General features: G+C 35.1%; 1 protein-coding gene across 3 annotated transcripts in view; it reads left to right on the plus strand.

The window, feature by feature from the left end:
* Nucleotides 1-19146, plus strand: part of LOC106130581 (uncharacterized) — an 85283-nt gene that overhangs the window by 22378 nt on the left and 43759 nt on the right. For all 3 annotated transcript variants that reach the window (XM_060953464.1, XM_013329461.2, XM_060953465.1), the window contains exon 5: nucleotides 16104-16257. In XM_060953464.1, the coding sequence (XP_060809447.1) occupies nucleotides 16104-16257 (154 nt within the window). The remainder of the gene's footprint in view (nucleotides 1-16103; nucleotides 16258-19146) is intronic.

A 19146-nucleotide genomic window follows, 5' to 3' on the forward strand; every position in this document is an offset into this window, starting at 1 on the left:
TGTGGGGTAAAGACGTGATATGAGGTACAATTATACTTAGTTTCATCATAATTGAAACGGTATTTTTCATGTGAGGTTTGAACAAACAAAATATTTTGTTTCATTCTAAATCCTCATTCAAATTATTTCCTTGAAAATTCCCAAGTTATATATATCGGGATGCTGGGATATGTATAATACTTGAGGCCGCCCGCGACTTCGTACGCGTGGAATCAATACCGTGGGAACTCCGGGATAAAAAGTAGCTTATATGTAATTCTGGTTCTTCAGCTACCTACATACCAAATTTCATTGTGATCAGCCTAGTAGTTTTTGCGTAAAAGAGTAACAAACATCCATACTGACATACTCACAAACTTTAGCATTTATTATAATGTTAGTAGGGTATGTAGGTATGCTTCAATGTCGTTGTACTTAATATCACTAAAGATACCTTATTCCTTTAGGGGTAGATAGAGCCAACTGTCATCTAAGGCTGATAAACTACAATCGGCTGGCAGTTATACATTTATTTACTCTTTATATTTACAATGTGTTTATTACACATTTACAGATTTATTTCGTATAAATAGATTATGATTTTATGTGCCGCGTGATTCCCGGCACCAATAAAAAAAAGAATAGAAACACTCCATGTCTTTCCCATGGATACCGTAAAAGGCGACTAGGGGATAGGCTTATAAACTTATATATCTTTTTTGTGCGATAGGCTAGCAGCCTGTCACTATTAGAATATGAATTATATCATTAAGCCAAACAGCTGAACGTGGCCTTTTAATCTCTGCAAGACTGTCCCGTGCAAGGGATAAAAGCGTGACTATATGTGTGTATGTCACGCTTATATATATTGTAGACCTATATATCTTAGGGGCACGGTACTTTGACCCCGTGAAGGTATAACAGGCTATTGTAGGCCCTCCTTACACGAGAATGGGAACAATTTAGGAATACAATGACGGACTACAAAAAAAATAAAATAACATCCAATTCAGACATGTATTGCGCAACCTATTTTCATTCTGTTGGTTTTCGTATATTTTCGTTGACAAAGCGTTTGATGGGGATTTGATATTCGCTAAGTGTAATATTTTTAACCGCCAGCGCCGTGTAGTTCCCGGCACCAATATAATTAAACAATAGGGCCACTCCATCTCGTTTCTCGTGGATGTCGTAAAAGGCGACTAAGGTATAGGCTTATAAACTTGGGATTCTTGTTTTAGGCAACGGGCTAGAAACCTGTCACTATTTGGATCTCAATTCTCAAATCTCATATTCATATAGCCAAACAGTTAAACGTGGTCTCTTCGGGACTGTTGGCTTTGTCATCCCCGCAAGGGATATAGACGTGACTTTATGTATGTACATGTCATCAAAACATTTAAAATGTGTGTTTTCAACAAAGTCTTTATTACACTTAGGATAAGGTTTTAGAGATTTAACCGACTTCAAAAAAGGATTGTATCGACTGAAGGCGATTTTTTTATCCGCCTTTAATAAAGATGGTTCACAGTTTGGCCTGTATGTATGCATGTGTGTTTGTATGTTTGTCCGCGATTACCTCGCGTTTCGCTGGACCGATTTTCATGCGGTGTTCAGGAAAGTGTTTGTTATACTAAGCACAAGGAGGATTTCGATTGGAGACAGTTCTCTTTTTATTTCACAAAAGTTATTATATGATTTATCGTGTGAAAAGACTTTGCGCACACACACACACACACGTCCACATTCTATTCTAAGTTTGGATATTTGTGAAGTTGAAGTTGTTGAAGAAAATGCTGCAGTGCAGTTTGTTACCGCTTCTTCTGCACTGACGCCTTGGAAGCGGCAGTAAACTTAGTTTCAAGTAATTTATTTGACGTCAACCAATGTTGTGAAACCAAAAGTTTTGACAATTATTAAACGATATGAAGTATCCTATAATAATGAATAAAAATTTTGAATTTTGATTAAAAAGTCAACTTAGGCAATCGCAAGCGGTCCGAATGAAAATAAATGACATTTCGTTTGATATGGCGCCCTGTTCGTATTACCTCAGCGTTTATCGTTATCATTCCATTTTTTTGCGTGGACTAAGCAAAATATATTTTGAAAATTAAACTGATTTTGCGTTAGCAACTTCATTGTCAATCATCGCTGAGTTTCCATTAGGTATGTATGGATGGAGGGCGCATTGTGCCTTCTGGTTTTCGACACGCTAATATGACCAAGTCATTGCTTGAACTTGGATATGATAAGAAAAAAAAACTAAGGAAACAAAGACTGGCAACATTATTCGTAACAAAAAAAGTTTAAGACTAATTTGTAGATTTGTATGAATTATGACACAAGAACCAAACCTTTAGGTCAGTTTTGGTAATTCCCATGAGAAATGATACCCAGAAATAGCTAAGTAAAAGGTCATTTTGCATTTTTTTTAAACCTATTACAGCAAGATGCTTCAAGAAAGCTTCATATTGAGACGCTTAAATGTAGCCGTAATATGCAAATTCAAGGATTATTTTTATAAAATGTTGTAATTTATGTTTGTGCCGTGTGGTTCCCGGCACTAATAGAAAAGAATAGGACCATTACATCTCTTTTCCATGGATATCGTAAAAGGCGACTAAGGAGCAGGCTTATAAACTTGGATGTCTTAGTTTAGGCAACGGTCTTGCAACCTGTCACTTTATATGAATTTCAATTCTATCAGAAAGCCAAATAGCTGATCGTGGCCTATCAGTATTATCATGACTGTCGGCTCTGCCTACCCCGCAAAGGATAAAGACGTGATTAAATGTATATTTGTATTCAAATTCAAAATTCAAGATTTTTATTCATTATTATAGGATACTATCATATCGCTTAATAATTGTCAAATCTTTTGGTTTCACAACATTGTTGATGTCGAATGAATTACTTCAAACTAAGTTTACCTACTGCCGCTTCCAAGGCGTCAGTGCAGAAGAAGCGGTAACAAAATTTGCACTGCAGCATTTTCTTCAACAACGTATTTTTATATATATATAATGCAAAATCTTGCAAGCAATAAATCACTGTACGAAAGGTAATGAGCGCGCCGGGTTTTTTAAACCCGTCGAGAATTTTCCTTCGGCGATCCAATGAGGGTTATAAATCAGAATTGTCCGTTGGTGTCATAGCGTTAATATGGTTTTAGTTTAACTAGAGCGTGCAGTGACAGTCGGCAGTGCAGGAGTGCCGTGTGGTTCCCGCCACCATAAAAAATAATAATAATAAGACCACTCCTTATTTTTCTCAAGGATGTCGTGAAAGGCGACTTAGGGATAGACTTAAAAAGAATATGACCACTCCTTATCTTTCTCATGAATGTCGCGTGTAAGGCGACTGAGGGATAGACTTAAAAAGAATAGGACCTCTCCTTATCTTTCCTATGGATGTCGTGAAAGGCGACTTAGGGAAAGACTTAAAAAGAATAGGACCACTCCTTATCTTTCCCATGGATGTCGTGAAAAGTGAATTAGTGATAGACTTATGAACTTGGGATAATTCATTTAGGCGATGGGCTAGCAACCTGTCACTATTTAAATCATAATTCTATCATCAAGCTAAAATCTGAACGTGCAACAAGCTGTTAGTCCTAATTATATAATTATAAAAACATTATTTACATTAAGATAATTTATATTTCGACATCCAACATTCAGGTATTGCGCGCTCTATATTTATATAAACTCAAGGATTGTTTACCTTAAAATGAAATTACTTCAAGTCCTACTATTACGCAGGGCGATTAGGAATAAAATTTAGTGGAAATTAAAGTACCTTTTTTTATCTAAATGTTCGTTATGTTGCAAATGAAATTGATGGAAGATGTTGTAAAAAACAACTAAAGGATAGGCTTAAAAAATTTCTTGTTTTAGGCGATGGGTTTAGCAACATGTCACTATTTGAATCTCAATTATATCATTAAATCAAACAGCGAAACGTGGCCAATCAGTCTTTTCAAGACTTTTGGCTCTGTCTACCCCGCAACGGATATATACGTGATTGTATATATGCATGTATGTTGCAAATGAATTATAATAATAATATGCATAATGAAATAAGCTAATCGTCGAGAAGGTATGAAAAGAGTACCTAATTAGTTTGACGCTAGACAAATCCATAGTCCCGGTTAACCCCTTTGGAATACTGGCATGATGTTATGTTTGTATATATGTATGTATCTCCAAAACAATAGTCAAGGGACTAGCATATATATGTATATACATATATACTATATATATAAATTATAAACTATATATATAAACTTACATAAATATAAGAACACTCAAATGTTACATGCATCAGAATACAGTCGTTTTTTTCCAGTTTTCTTACTCATCTAAAGTACCTACCAACAAAACAATTATGGATGCAAAGCAGTGCTCAAAACTTTCCACTTCTTCGTGTAAAACTATTTATAAAACGTGGATCTTTCGAATCTTTACTTTATGAACATTATTATAGACCCTAATGCTTCTAGCATTAAGTCCGCCAATTGTGCTATACATTCGTATTATGCATAATAAAATTTTAAATAAAAAAAAATATTCAATTTAAAAAAAAATTACAAACTGACATCTGTATAGACACAGACTTATTAAACTTCCTTTAATCAGAAATGACGGATTATAATTAAAAAAAAATATTCAGTGTAATGAGGCTCAGTGATGCGTTTCAAAAAAATTGTTATTTTAACGTAGGAACGATTGACTAAAGCTGGCATGGTAACTTTTTTAAGTTTTATTTTCTTTCCATATTTTAGTCTGAAATATAATTTGTTTCTGTTTATTTAATAGATTAAGTCATATTTAGAAATTAAAAGTACTTGTTATTATATGCGAACATCACATATTAGCCTGCACATTCAGATAACTTGATATGCAAATACTATACACTATGACTCAGCTCGCATACAGCGAAAAAATTGATTACTTCCCTTTCCCGAGGGAATGTCGGGAAACCCTGTTTAAGTGCACTTCTTGACTTGATAAGAAACCTACATGCTAAATTTCAAGTTACTAGACCCAGCCACTCGGTAACTTAATCACTACATAGTATAAAACAAAGTCGCTATTTTAGTCTGTTTGTCTGTATGCTTAAATCTTTAAAATTACGACAAGGATTTTGATGCGGTTTTTTGTAACAGGTACCTAGAGTGATTCAAGAGGAAGGTTTTTATGTATAATAACATTTATAATTTTGCACCCGTGCGAAGCCGGGGCGGGTCGCTAGTAGTTTATATATGCATGCCTATTTATATATAGATTAAGTAAGATATTATATAGATTGTGACTAACAATAAAATTTGTTCCTTCCCACCCAGGTCTGAGCGAAAGGATTTTTGTTTTTTATTTTATTTTATATCTAATGCAGGAAGTATTTGAGTGTTAAGTGTTAAAACAAGGATAAACCATGCCTTCCCGAAGGAGGAAGGTGCAGAGGCAGTCCCCGACTGTGTCGGGATCACATTCACCTGTCAATGGACGTGGTGACTCCGTAAGTATTATTTTAAAGTTATAGGAAATGTGATTGTATATTTTTCCAGGTACAATTTGGTACAACGTGGTGACGTGTGATTCCCGACGCCATTTGAAAAGAAAAATTGGACCACTCCATCTCTTTCCCATGGATGTCTTAAAAGGCGACTAAGGCATTGGCTTATAAACTTGGGATTCTCCTTTTATCCATTTTAATCCACCCACCATTTGAATCTCAATTCTGTCATTATCATCATCATTTTTTTTATGGGTTTGACAAACAGCCAAGTCGAGTCTGTTGGTCACTTGTGGTTATGACGGCCTCTATGGCGCAGCGGTAGACGCTTGGCAGTGACACCGGAGGTCCCGGATTCGAATCCCGGCCAGGGCATGATGTGAAAAGAACTTTTTCTGACTGTCCCGGGTCTTGGATGTTTATCTATATAAGTATTTATTATACAATATAGTATCGTTGAGTTAGTATCTCGTGACCCAAGTCTCGAACTTACTTCGAGGCTAACTCAATCTGTGTAATTTGTCCGGTATACATATATATATACCTATTAAATGTGTAACCAAATTCAGTAGAAACTTAATCGCGATATTCTAAGACAAATGTCCTTGATGTCAAGTTTTAGAATATTTCAATACTCCGTTATCCTAAAACTGTGACAAGAACTAAAAGTCTGAATTTAGATCGAAACTTTGTCATGACCTAAAAGGGGTTAGGAGGTCAGGTGACACGAAAAACTTAGCCAATGTCTCACTTACATGCTCTCTAAAGTTCAGATTTAGCTTCTAAGTTTGTAATATTCTAATCAGCCGGAGAGAATGAATTGGTACGACATTGGATGGAAACTTTGTTGATTTATTTAAAGACATGTAAAGTTACATGCTGTTCTAAGTTTGGTCCAATTCTAAAGTTTTGAATGATTTCTTATTACATACATGCATACAAATGGTCACGTCTATAGGGATAGGCTTACAAACTTGGGATTCTTTTTTAGACGATGGGTTAGCAACCTGTCACTATTTGAATCTCAATTCTGTCATTAAGCTGAACAGCTGAAAGTGGCCTTTCAGTCTTTTCAAGACTGTTGGCTCTGTCTACAAGGGATATAGACGTGAATATATGTTTATATGTTAAACTTGTTCAACATACATACATATACTCACGTCTATATCCCTTGGGGGGTAGACAGAACCAACAGTCTTGAAAAGTCTGATATGCTAAGTTCAGCTGTTTGGCTTAATGATAGAATTGAGATTCAAATAAAGACAGGTTGCTAGCCCATTGCCTAAAAAAGAATCCCAAGTTTATAAGCCTATCCCTCAACGGGAAAGAGGGTGGTCCTATTCTTTTTTATATTAGTGCTAGGAACCACACGGCACAAACTTGTTCAACAGTCACCGAAAAGTATCTATGGCTATCAAAGGGTCAATAATACAAGTCCACACTAAAATCCTGTCTGACATATATGAGTGTGTGTTCGTCTGGTCGTAAAGTTTCCTGGCGTATCTGTCTGAAAATAGGCTGGTGCATAATTTTGTTTGCACCAGTTTTCCAGCACGAATACGGAAGTTAGTATCGCAACAACAACTTGGTTCTTATAGCTTATTGCATAGATACTAGGGTTTGATTAGATTTTTGTGATATTGTTTATTTTATTCATTGATTTATTATATGTATAATAGATTTGACCATTTTCATTTATTTTTAGAGGTAGTCTCTGCCTACTCCTTCGGGAAAGAGGCGTGATTTTATGTATGTATGTATGTTGATTTGACCCTTGACTGCCTCTGTGGAGATAAAGGTCGGCAGTTCGAATCCCAGCCGGGGCATGCTGAGATAATAACTTTTTCCGATTGGCGTTCTTAGAGTTTTGTTAGGTAATACATACACTCATACCGTCACGTCTATATCCCTTGTGGGGTAAACATAGCCAAGTCCGAGTCTTGAAAAGACTGATAGGCCACGTTCAGCTATTTGGCTTAATGATAGAATTGAGATTCAAATAGTGACACGTGGCTAGCCCATCGTCTAAAAAATAAAGCCTGTCCCTTAGTCGCCTATTACGACATCCAACATTTTCCTACTAAATCCGGTTTTAAAATCTTCTGAATTTTTAACTCTCGTTATGGCTACTGTCAAAATGCATATAAAATGCATTCTTTTCAGTTATTACGGTCATAAGTTAACCTCACGACTTGCACGTTTTATATGTTAATGTTGGTAATAAACCACAAAATATATTCAATTAAGAAAATTGTGCATTTTCCTCGGCGAATGCAGACTGTTGTTAGTTTGCATAACATTGTTTTTCGTATAAGCCTCGGAAAAGTACGAACTCTGTTGGAATTAAGTGTTACTGTATTACAAATTTTGTATTGCGAACACAATTGCAACGTTGTTTTGCAGACAGTTGTTTTTTATTTTTTATTATTATTTGTTTGTTTGTGTACTTTTGTTGTGCATAACAAATTTTTTGTAGTACATAAGAAGACATAAAAAATTAAAAATACACACAATAGCGGACTTATCACTATGAGGGATTTTAAATTTATTTTATTTTTGGCGGTGTGGTTTTTAGCGGTGGCGTGCTTGTCTTTGACACCGGAGGTCCCGGGTTCACATCTGAATCCCGGCCAGGGCATGATGAGAATCGAACTTTTCTAATTGGCCTGGGTCTTGGATATTTTGCCTAAGGATTTATCATAAAATATATTATCTATGAGGTAAAATCTAGTAACATAACTTTAAAAACTACTACGAGGCTAACTCAATCTGTGTTTTTTGTCCCGTATATATTTATTTAATACATACTCGGACACCTTAACATTTCGACCGTCGACGCTCCACGTTCATTCGTTAGTGCGGCAAAAAGAAATCAGCATTTGCCCACGCCAAAGCTGTGAACAGCTCAACAAAGGATCCAACATCGTCAAGGTCGGAAGCTCCGGTTGCTTGCCGAAACATGAAAAGCTTCAATTGTTGTTTTGTTTTTGATTTTCCCGAACAGTTGAAAATAAGACTTCGCATTTGAAGAACGTTATTTGGTCTGTTTACTAGCGCTTATTTTTTTTACATACATACATACATATGGTCACGTCCATATCCCTTGCGGGGTAGACAGAGCCAACAGTCTTGAAAAGACTGAATGGCCACGTTCAGCTATTTGGCTTAATGATAGAATTGAGATTCAAATAGTGACAGGTTGATAGCCCAACGCCTAAAACAGAATCCCAAGTTTGTAAGCCTATCCCTTAGCTAGCCTTTTACGACATCCATGGGAAAGAGATGGATTGGTCCTATTTTTTTTTTGTATTGGTGCCGGGAACCACACGGCACTCATTTTTTTTTAATATTTGAAATGGCTTTGAGCAAGTTCGTGTAGCGTAGGACGGCTCCCGCGAGATGGACTGGTAAAGTTCCATATTATTTTAACATTGCGACGCCCAACAGGGTTTATATTGTACCTATTTATATGCAGTAACTGTAATTTTGAACTGGTGTACTTTATGATATGCAATAAAGATTTTGAATTTGAATTTGGAAGTCTTGAGTCGCGAGGGTATTTAATGCCTATAAGCCTTTTTACTCATTTCGGTAATCGCTGCACCTATTTATTTATGTATATTGTTTATTTATTGTAGTTTTTATTTTAGTTTATAAAAATTATTTTATTTTATATTTTGTGTACTATACTGTCACTATCTGAATCTTTTAAATAAATTAAGCTGAACCTTGAGCTGAAAGTTACCTAAGAATTTTAGAGATCAATAGCTCTGCTTTCCTCGCAAGGGATAAGATGTGACGTAGAAAGCAATAATAACGCGAAAAAAAGATTCTAACCCAAAAGACGTGAGAACGGCAAACAAATAATATTTTCACTTCTTGACGTGTAATAAGTATTTGTTCAAGGCGCAAATATTGATTCGAAGTAATATTTGGATGAGTCGACGTGTGTTCCCCTGTAGAAAAAAACGTCGGGATTTATCCTCTGCTCAGGATTTTCATGGCAACATATTATACTGATCTCTCCATAGATAAATAAATAAATGTATAAACGGGACAAATTACACAGATTGAGTTAGCCTCGAAGTAAGCTCGAAAGTTGTGTTACGAGATACGAACTCAATGATACTATATTTTATAATAAATACTTAGATAGATAAACATCTAAGACCCAGACCAAACAGAAAAAGTTCGTTTCTCATTATGCCCTTACCGGGATTCGAACCCGGGACCTCCGATGTCACAGACAAGCGTATTACCGCTACGCCGCAGAGGCCGAGATATGTAAACAAAAATTGTGTTACGTTCTTGCACAGATGATAAATGATAGGTGTTTAGGATATGACCCCGGTCGCAAAAAAACATAAAATACTCAACTAAAAATAAGTAGATTAAATATTGTCTTTCTTTATATAAAATTGTAAAAAATAAACCATCGGCTCTGGTAAACGAAATATTGTACTTTTTTTTTATTTTGAAGTCTTGCTTTTTTCTAACAGATTTGATGATTATCCAACCAAACAATTTACAACTTTTTTTTAATTTGTCTTTTATAGAAAATCTTATTTCAATATTATCATCAGTAATCCCGACATACAAGAACTCTACCGGGGTAGACAGAGCCAACAGTCTTGAAAATGCTGAAAGGCCACGTTGAGCTGTATGGCTAATAGATATAATTGAGAATTAATGAAATTTTCTCCCACCGTAAACCCGTCAATCTTATACTAAAATAGTCTTTACAATCTACATACATACATATAATTACCTCTATATCCCTTGCGGTGAAGACAGAGTCAACGGTCTTAAAAGAATTGATAGTCAACGTTCAGATTTGGCTTAATGATAGAATTGAGATTAAAAAAGTTCCAGGTTGCTAGTCTAAAAAAACAATCTCAAGTTAATATAGCCTTTTACGACATCCATGGGAAAAAGATAGAGTGGTCCTATTATTTTTTTCTATTGGTGCCGGGTATTTAAATTATAATAATTGTAAAAATGCCGTGTGGTTACACGGCATTCTTACAAATACTGTCACCTTCTTTTACATTCACCACTTGTGAATCGTTTTAACGAGTTCACATTTAACAGCGAGCTTTCACATTATTCCCAAACACGATTTCAGGCTAACGTCTATTAGTAGCTGTAAATTGTACTTATTGGCAGTCCGCCACGTAATGTAGCTCGCGACTCGGCCACTATAAGGGTCGCTTCAGACCGAGTGAGGCAGGTGACGAGGCACATTTTTTGTATTGACACACCTTGACTGACCTACGGCTTTGAATAGACTCACATTTTTTCTTTTATACATATAATACATACATATGGTCACGTCTATATCCCTTGCGGGGTAGACAGAGCTAACAGTCTTGAAAAGACTGAATGGTCACGTTCTGCTATTTGGCTTAATGATAGAATTGAGATTCAAATTGTGACAGGTTGCTAGCCCATCGCCTAAAAGAGAATTCGAAGTTTGTGAGCCTACCCCTTAGTCGCTTTTTACGACATCCATGGGAAAGAGATGGAGTGGTCCCATTCTTTTTTCGTATTGGTGCCGGGAACCACACGGCATTTTTCTTTTATTGACGGTATTTATGCTTACGACAAATTTTAGATAATTAAAATGCGTTTTAAGTACTCACAGATTTTTTTAACTGAGCTGATTCACTTACGATATCTTTTAGTGTTATTCCTTAGACTTATCTGTTTACAAAAATCGAGCAATAAATGATATAGTCTCTGCTAAGCCCTCTGGGAAAGAAGCGTGATTTAATATATGTGCTCAATTTTGTCCAACCGTTGATAACGAATAAAAACAATTTACAATTTATCTAGTACCTCAATTTAGCTCGACTAATTCGTGGTCGCCGTGTATAACGCCGTTCGAAATAATTTGAAATTTTAAAGTGCGCGCCGTGTCCGCGTTCGCCCTTGTGTGAAGCGGCCCTATAATAAGTGCTGTCAATAACATATTAACTTTCTTAAGCATTTTTTTAATTGATAATCTTCACAAATTACAAAAAAAATTAGACGTTGCGTTGAATACAGTTCTAATTTTTTAAAAAAATAATAAATAAGTTTGTTGTATTGTGAGAACTTACCAATAAATTTTACAACCTTTTGCGAATCCTGTAAAATTAATTAGTGCCATCGCAATAAACAAACAAAGTATGGGACAAAATTTATATTCTACAAACATTAATGCACGTTGAAATGTCGTATGTGTCAATAAAGATGAAAATTAATGTTTTATTTTGGGGAACTTCAGAATTTCAGACTTTGGGCATCAATCACTGCTTTGTTCGGCGACTTTCGCGGCGTCTGGCCACAGAGCGGAGCAGGCGTTAAATGACTCACGTTCTGTGCCCTGTGTTTTTAATATGGAAGGCTTTATTCGACTACCTTTTGTCGTTATGTGAAGTCTCGCTTGTGCGCTCAAGTTTATAGCCAAAAGTACTGTCGCCTTAATTTCCAAATAAATGATACACATTGTATGGAAGTTAAGAAATTACCATGATAGTCTTATTATTTGAAATTATATTTTAATATGAATCCCTTTTTTATTCTTTAAGGGGTAGACAGAGACGATAATCTCGAAAATACTGCAAACTTGATAGAATTGTGATTCAAATAGTGAAAACCATCGCCTAAAAAAGTAAAAAAGGAATAATATGAAAACTAGACGTCAGATCGTAGAAATTAAAATAATATAAAACTAATTCCATTTTCTATAATCTTAAGTCACATTATTGGAAAACTTAACAATAGAATAATGACAGTTTGGCCAAAGTCGATGATAATTTTAGAGTACAATGTGGACAATAGCTCATTGTTTTCTAGCTTCAATACTTCCCTTACTTTAGGGTAAGTCGCGTCAAGACTATAACACTCCCCTTTTTTGATCAGGTTAAACAAAAAAAAAACACATTTTCTGTTTGGGAACTTCGTTATATATTTATTATTTAACATACATACATATGATCACGTCTATATCTCTTTCATTGGCATGAGACATTTAGAGATTGGTACATGCTGGGATTCGAACCTGTACCTTTATGCGTTGCACGTATTTTAACAGAGCACCTTACCCATTCGACCACCGACGCCCTAAAGTTATAGTAGATGATCTGAATCTAATAACCGAATTTACCAAAATACTATAAATCTTCAGTTGCATTCATGTTTCAATCTACACTGACTGGACAAAAGGCGCATGAATTATGTGTGTGGTTAATTGCATACGTGTATTTCCAACTAACATACATACATAAAACCACGTCTCTTTCCTAGCGGGGTGGGCAGAGACTACATTTTTACACTTGCCGCGATCCTTGTATACTTCTTTCGCTGACTATGTTCTTTCTTTCCACTTCTTACTAAGAATAGAATTTGGATATCATTAGAGGTGCTAAAGGCTGGTAGTTAAACGTAAGCTAATCTTTGAAGGAAAAAGGTATATGAGAAATAATAATAATCCAAACGTGAACTCCATAATCCATCATGATTTTTCTTATTTTGTAATAGCTCCACCTCCTGCCGAGACCTGTTCATGGACATATCGTCTATTGATATGGCCGGGACCGGTTTTGGCAGGAGATCAATATAACATCAACTTCTCCAAAGGACCTCTACGTGTAGGATTTATATCCCCACGCAAGTCTCAAAAATCCGGGGTGTATAGACCCGTGAAATCCAAGAGGAGAAACATGCTAATAAGTATACTTAGTAATCAAAGCGATTGAAACCGAAGGGGAGAATTAGTAATTCTAAGAATACAAAAGTGCGTGTGTAGAAATCATTAATATTTTGGTCGTAAGAAAATAATGGCATTCCTTATAGCCAATGTTACAGCTACAGCGATTTCTGTTATTTCTATCGTACATGTACTTGTTTAAAGAAATTTAAAATCTTATATATGAAATTCTCGTGTCACAATGTTCGTTCCGAAACGCCTTGACCGATTCTCGTGAAAATTTCGTGAGCTTATTGAGTAGGTAAGTCACATAGAATCGGCCAACATCTATTTTTCATATGCCTTAGTGATAAGGGTTGTCTACCCTAATTTTTTTTTAACTTGAAATTACTTTTAAATTATTTCGGGTATTTATCCCACACGGGACAGACAGAGCTTAAAGTAAAAAAAAACCACTTTCGAAACCGGGTTCTAAATAAGATTTGTTTAGCTGGATAACTTTGAAGAAAATACCCGAATATACAGGACTTTCCTCACATACATATATCACTTCTCCCTTGCGTGGTAGACAGAGCCAACAGTCTCGCAAAGACAGCAAGGCGACGTTCAACTGTAACTTACATAACTTTAAACAATCAATATTATAAGACAAAAAAATAATCACATTACAAATTATCACAATACCTACCTACACAAGCTACCAGTTATTCCAATTATGTGGAAATTTTTTCATGAATTCCTACCAATTAAGAGTTGAGACCGTAGGGCCTGACTTTCGATGTTTTGACTGAAGGGGCGTACGCCACCGTTATTACAAAAGTTAATATGATAACATTGATATATACATATAGCTCAGGATTTCACAGTGATTATTCTATCTGTGTAAATTTAGTTATATAATAACTAGCATTGTGTTTAGTTATATAATAACTGCTAGCGATTTTGTCCGCAAATAGTTAGTTAATTACTTTGGGCATCATTGAAGCCCTCAAGGAGGAATAATTTTCCCCGTTTTTTTTTCACATTCTCCATTATTTCTTCGCTCCTTATAGTTGCAGCGTGATGATAAATAGCCTGAAGCCTTCCTCGATAAATGATCTATTCAACACAAAAATAATTTTTCAATTCTAACCAGTAGTTCCTGAAATTAGCGCGTTCAAACAAACAAACAAACTCCTCAGCTTTATAATATTAGTATAGATATATTAGTTTTAGTTAGTTGTATAATTATATCAAAGAATAAGTATGTTAATATACAATCATATAATCTATATACCTTGCGGGGTAGACTTGACAGTGTCATCTTCATGTACAGCACAGAAGAGTTAAAATTTGAATACATTAAATGCAACTAAAATGTTTGATAAATAGAAGAGGGGTGGATACCGTTCACAAATGTCAAACAAAGGCCGTACCCTGATAAGGTCAACATTTACTTTGGCGGGTAAGAGGTGTTTATAACCTACTAGCTGTGCCCGCGACTTCGTCCGCGTTGAATAGTTATTTTGGGCATCATTGAAGCCCTCAAGGACGAATAATTTAACCCGTTTTTTTCACATTTTCAATTATTTCTTTGATTCTTATAGTTGCAGCGTGATGGTATATAGCCTAAAGCCTTCTTTGATAAATGATCTATTCAACACCTGAGATTACTGTGTTCAAACAAACAAACTCTTCAGCTTTATAATATTAGCAAAGATTTAGTACGGAAACTGCTTTGCCACCCAGAAAATGCTATTTTCACGTGTAGCAAAGATTCACTTATTTCTAAGTGAATGACTAAAGTGAATGAAGGATTGAAACGAGTGAATGAACGAAAACAATTTACAAGTTAAGCTTGCTTCATAAACTCTCCCGTGAATAAGTGACTAAATAATAAACAATATACAGCCGAAACCACTGGTCACAGGAAGTAAGATTTAGTATGAATTCTAAAATGAAGGACTAAAATTTAGTATGAATTTTCTTTGGTTAGTGAGCTCCCCACAATGAGATAGTGTTTCCTAAAATTCGTAAGGGCACGGTAAAATCGGGAATTAAAGATTTGCGGGCGACTAGTACAATTATATATAAAGATATAGAATACTATCTATATACTAGCTGTGCCCGCGACTTCGTCCGCGTGGAATAGTTATTATTTTGAGCATCATTGATTCCATTATTCCTTCGCTCCTAATAGTTGCAGCGTGATGTTATATAGCCTAAAGCCTTCCTCGTTAAATGGACTATTCAACACAAAAATGGTCTATTCAAAACAATTTTTCAGTTTGAACCAGTAGTTCCTGTGATTAGCGCGTTCAAACAAACAAACAAACTCTTCAGCCTTATAATATTAGTATAGATTTAATAGTTCTCTTCTTTCTTCGTTCTCTTCTTCTTTTTGTCGTGATTTATTATTTTTATTAGTAAAAATTCCTCTTGTTCTAACAATGCCATCTTCTTTTATGAAGGTAGGCAATCATCAATGCCATCTTTACTTTGGAGACAACTCCTCAGAATAGTGATCATGTTTTTTTTTTCACTTAAATATTTTAATTACATTAATTTAATATTGACGGAAAACTCTCACTGGCAATAATTAGTTTTTATGCATAGTGACATACTAATCACGTATTTTTCTCTAATGGGGTAGACAGAGCCAAAAATCTTGGAAAGATTGGAAGGCGCAGGAGTGTCTCTATCACGACGAGCCAAGTAAATTTAATTTATTTATGGATACTGTCAAAATAGCAATTAAATACTGACAAACGTAACATATCACCTAAACAATACGTTTTTAAAATTATAATAAAAAGAAAATATAATATAGATATATATAATTAAACTATACTTAAAATAAGTTAAATTCCTAAAAATACATATATTGTAATAATTTATATCAATGACCAAATTAAAATATTTTTTTTTTTCACAGGCCGACTTCGAACTGCCAACCCTGCTGGCAGATTGGTCGGAGAACGGAGTGCCTACTCTCAGGGGGTACAATATAAAGGTCATCGTCGACCAGGCCCTGGCCTGCCTCATGTTGGCGAGCAAGCCGGAGAATCTGCTCGAGATATGCACTTACAGTAAGTGTTTCTTTTTTTTTAATTTTTTAATTTATTTGGCTCTACAGTTGAGTTGAATTTTTTTTTTAAATTAACTGTTAAATTTAAAAAAAAAATTACGTAGGTAAGTATTAGAACTATAGAACACATAAATGTGAACACGTTTTAATTTTAATTAATTTTGCTCTTGCGCTAAGCGAATATATATTTTTGATATTTATTCTATCTATACTAATGAAGCTAAAGAGTTTGTTTGTTTGTTTGAACGTGCTAATATCAGGAATTGCTGGTTCGAATTGAAAAATTCATTTTGCGTTGAATAGACCATTTATCAAGAAAGGCTTTAGGCTATATAACATTACGCTGCAACTTTAAGGAGCAAAGAAATAATGGAATATGTGAAAAAAAAAACAGGGAAAATTATTCATCCTTGAGGGTTTTAATGATGCTCAAAATAATTATTCCACGCGGACGAAGTCGCGGGCACAGCTAGTCTTAAATAAAACTAGTGCCGTGTGCTTAACGACACTTTACAATAGAACCACTCCATATGATTCCCATGGATTTCGTAAAACGCGACAAAAGGATAGGCTTATGAACTTGAGATTTCTCTTGTAGACGATGAGCTAGCAACCTGTCACTATTCAAATCTCAATTCCTTTTCCTAGTGGGCTTTCTGTCTTTTCAAGACTGTTGACTCTGTCCTCCCCGTAAGGGATATAGACGTGACTATGTGTATATTTTAATGTATGTACAAATCTTTACAACTCATGCAAAATCTGTCCGTCTTATTTTCTAAGTATTCCATTGTGAGCATTTGACAGCGTCGGGTGTGAGCGAAAGTGACAAATTATAACACACTAACGTGTTTCTCATTAAACCATAAATTTTCGACTACTTTCTATTGTTTTGCCAAGGACGGATTCTGTTAAAGGGTTGTGAGCATGGAATCCTGACTATCTCAACCCCATATCAAATAAAATTATAATTGTTTTCTAAATGAATAGTTCCGTGTGGTTTCCCGCACCAGCTACAATAAAAAAAGAATGCGGACACTCCATCTATTTCTCGTGGACTGTGAATTCGATAGGCTTATAAACTTGGAATTCTCCTTTAAGGCGATGGGCTAGAAACCTGTCACTATTTGAATCTCAATTCTATCATTAAGCCAAACAGCTGAGCGTGGCCTTTCAGTCTTTTTAAAGCTGTTAGTTCTGCCTACCCTGCAAGGGATATGGACGTAACTATATGCATGCATTATAAACTTGAAATTATATGTAAAACGAAATCCAGCTTTTATGTTTTTTGTTTTGATAAAATAATAATAAAAAAAAAACGAAAACCAAAACTTGTAAATCCCTCCCAGCCAATAGTTGGCAGCTGTGGAGAACTCCATAGGTCTGCACAGCTGCAGCACATCTCACTTTAGAACAAAAGGTACCAAAGGGCCTCTTCATGTTGGCTTCGGTTCACGAAGAAGCCTCCTTTATGACCACCCAATGGTACATTACCCAATTCTACATGTACCAAAATAATAATTATAGGCCAACTTATTCCACATAAGGTGCGTTAATATTTGACTCACTCAGTGTATTTTTTTATTTGGCTTTCACATCTAATAAAACAAAGCCCCAAGTTAATTTGTTTGTAATCTCTTCACAGTTGCGTCTACTGAAGCGATAATCATTAAATTTTACTTATGTATAGCGTTAAAAATTTATAAGGCACGGGTGAGATTACTTTTCACGCCGGCGATTGCTGCACTAGTTATTTTATAAAGTAACCAGCTGTCCCGGCAAACGTTGTGTTGCCATATAAATTTTTTAGTGGAAAGAGGTAGTCTCTGCCTACCCCTCCGGGAAAGAGGCGTGATTTTATGTATGTATGTATTTTTTAGTAATTTCTAGTTAAAAAAAATGTTAAGGGTGGACAACTCTTATCACTAAGGGGTATGGAGAAATAGATGTCGGCCGATTCTCAGACCTACTCAATATGCTCACAAAATTTCATGAGAATCGGTCGTTTCGGAGGAGTACGGTTACTAACATTGTGACACGAGAATTTTATATTTATCTAAGATATGTTGTCAACAAGTATTTTTTTTTTTCAAGAATATACATAATAAATAGTATAAATGATATAACTTAAAAACTGGATATTTCATCAGCTAATATTAATTATTGATAGGGTCCCGTTTTCATTTTTAGGTGCGGAACCCAAAAAATGACCTACACTTATTTCCCCTTCTGTGGAATTAACGGGCTTTTAGTTTTAACCGAAGACATAGATCTAACTAGATACCGCGAGTATACTTCGTGTCTCAAACTAACGCAAGCTCTTTTCAAAACTGTTTATCAAGGTGCCATGTGAATTCTCCTCCTATATTGATATAGCTGTAATCACTAAAATTGACTTTTCTTCCTCGATATAGACTGGACTACTATGAAGGAAATCCAAATATTATGGGAACACTAGACGTATCATCAATAGCTTTAATAATGTCATTCTCACTTTTACTCCCAATTTCTGTTATTAACTAATCGTTATTATATTAACTCATCATCGTATGGCTTTAGTCCTAGTTGCATCTAGAAATGAACCAGTGATGCGTCAATTTAACTTAAATTAACGAAATAGATAAAATGCAATTGTTATTAAAAAAACGAACAGACAAAAATTAATTATTTTTCATTAATTAAATTATCTAAAATTTCGGCCTGCAATCTAATAGTAAGCCGAAAATTCACAAGTTTGGTTTTTGGTGGTATCTATCTAAATCTATGTCTGTGTTTTAACATTGTAAATGTGATATGACAGTGACGCCCCATTAAAACAAGTGTGCACTCGATGTTAATGGCTTAACATTAATACCATCAATGTCGGCTTTGTGTACGTATATGTTACAAATTT

The sequence above is a fragment of the Amyelois transitella genome, chromosome Z, assembly GCF_032362555.1.
Source record: "Amyelois transitella isolate CPQ chromosome Z, ilAmyTran1.1, whole genome shotgun sequence".
NCBI classification, from domain to species: domain Eukaryota; kingdom Metazoa; phylum Arthropoda; class Insecta; order Lepidoptera; family Pyralidae; genus Amyelois; species Amyelois transitella.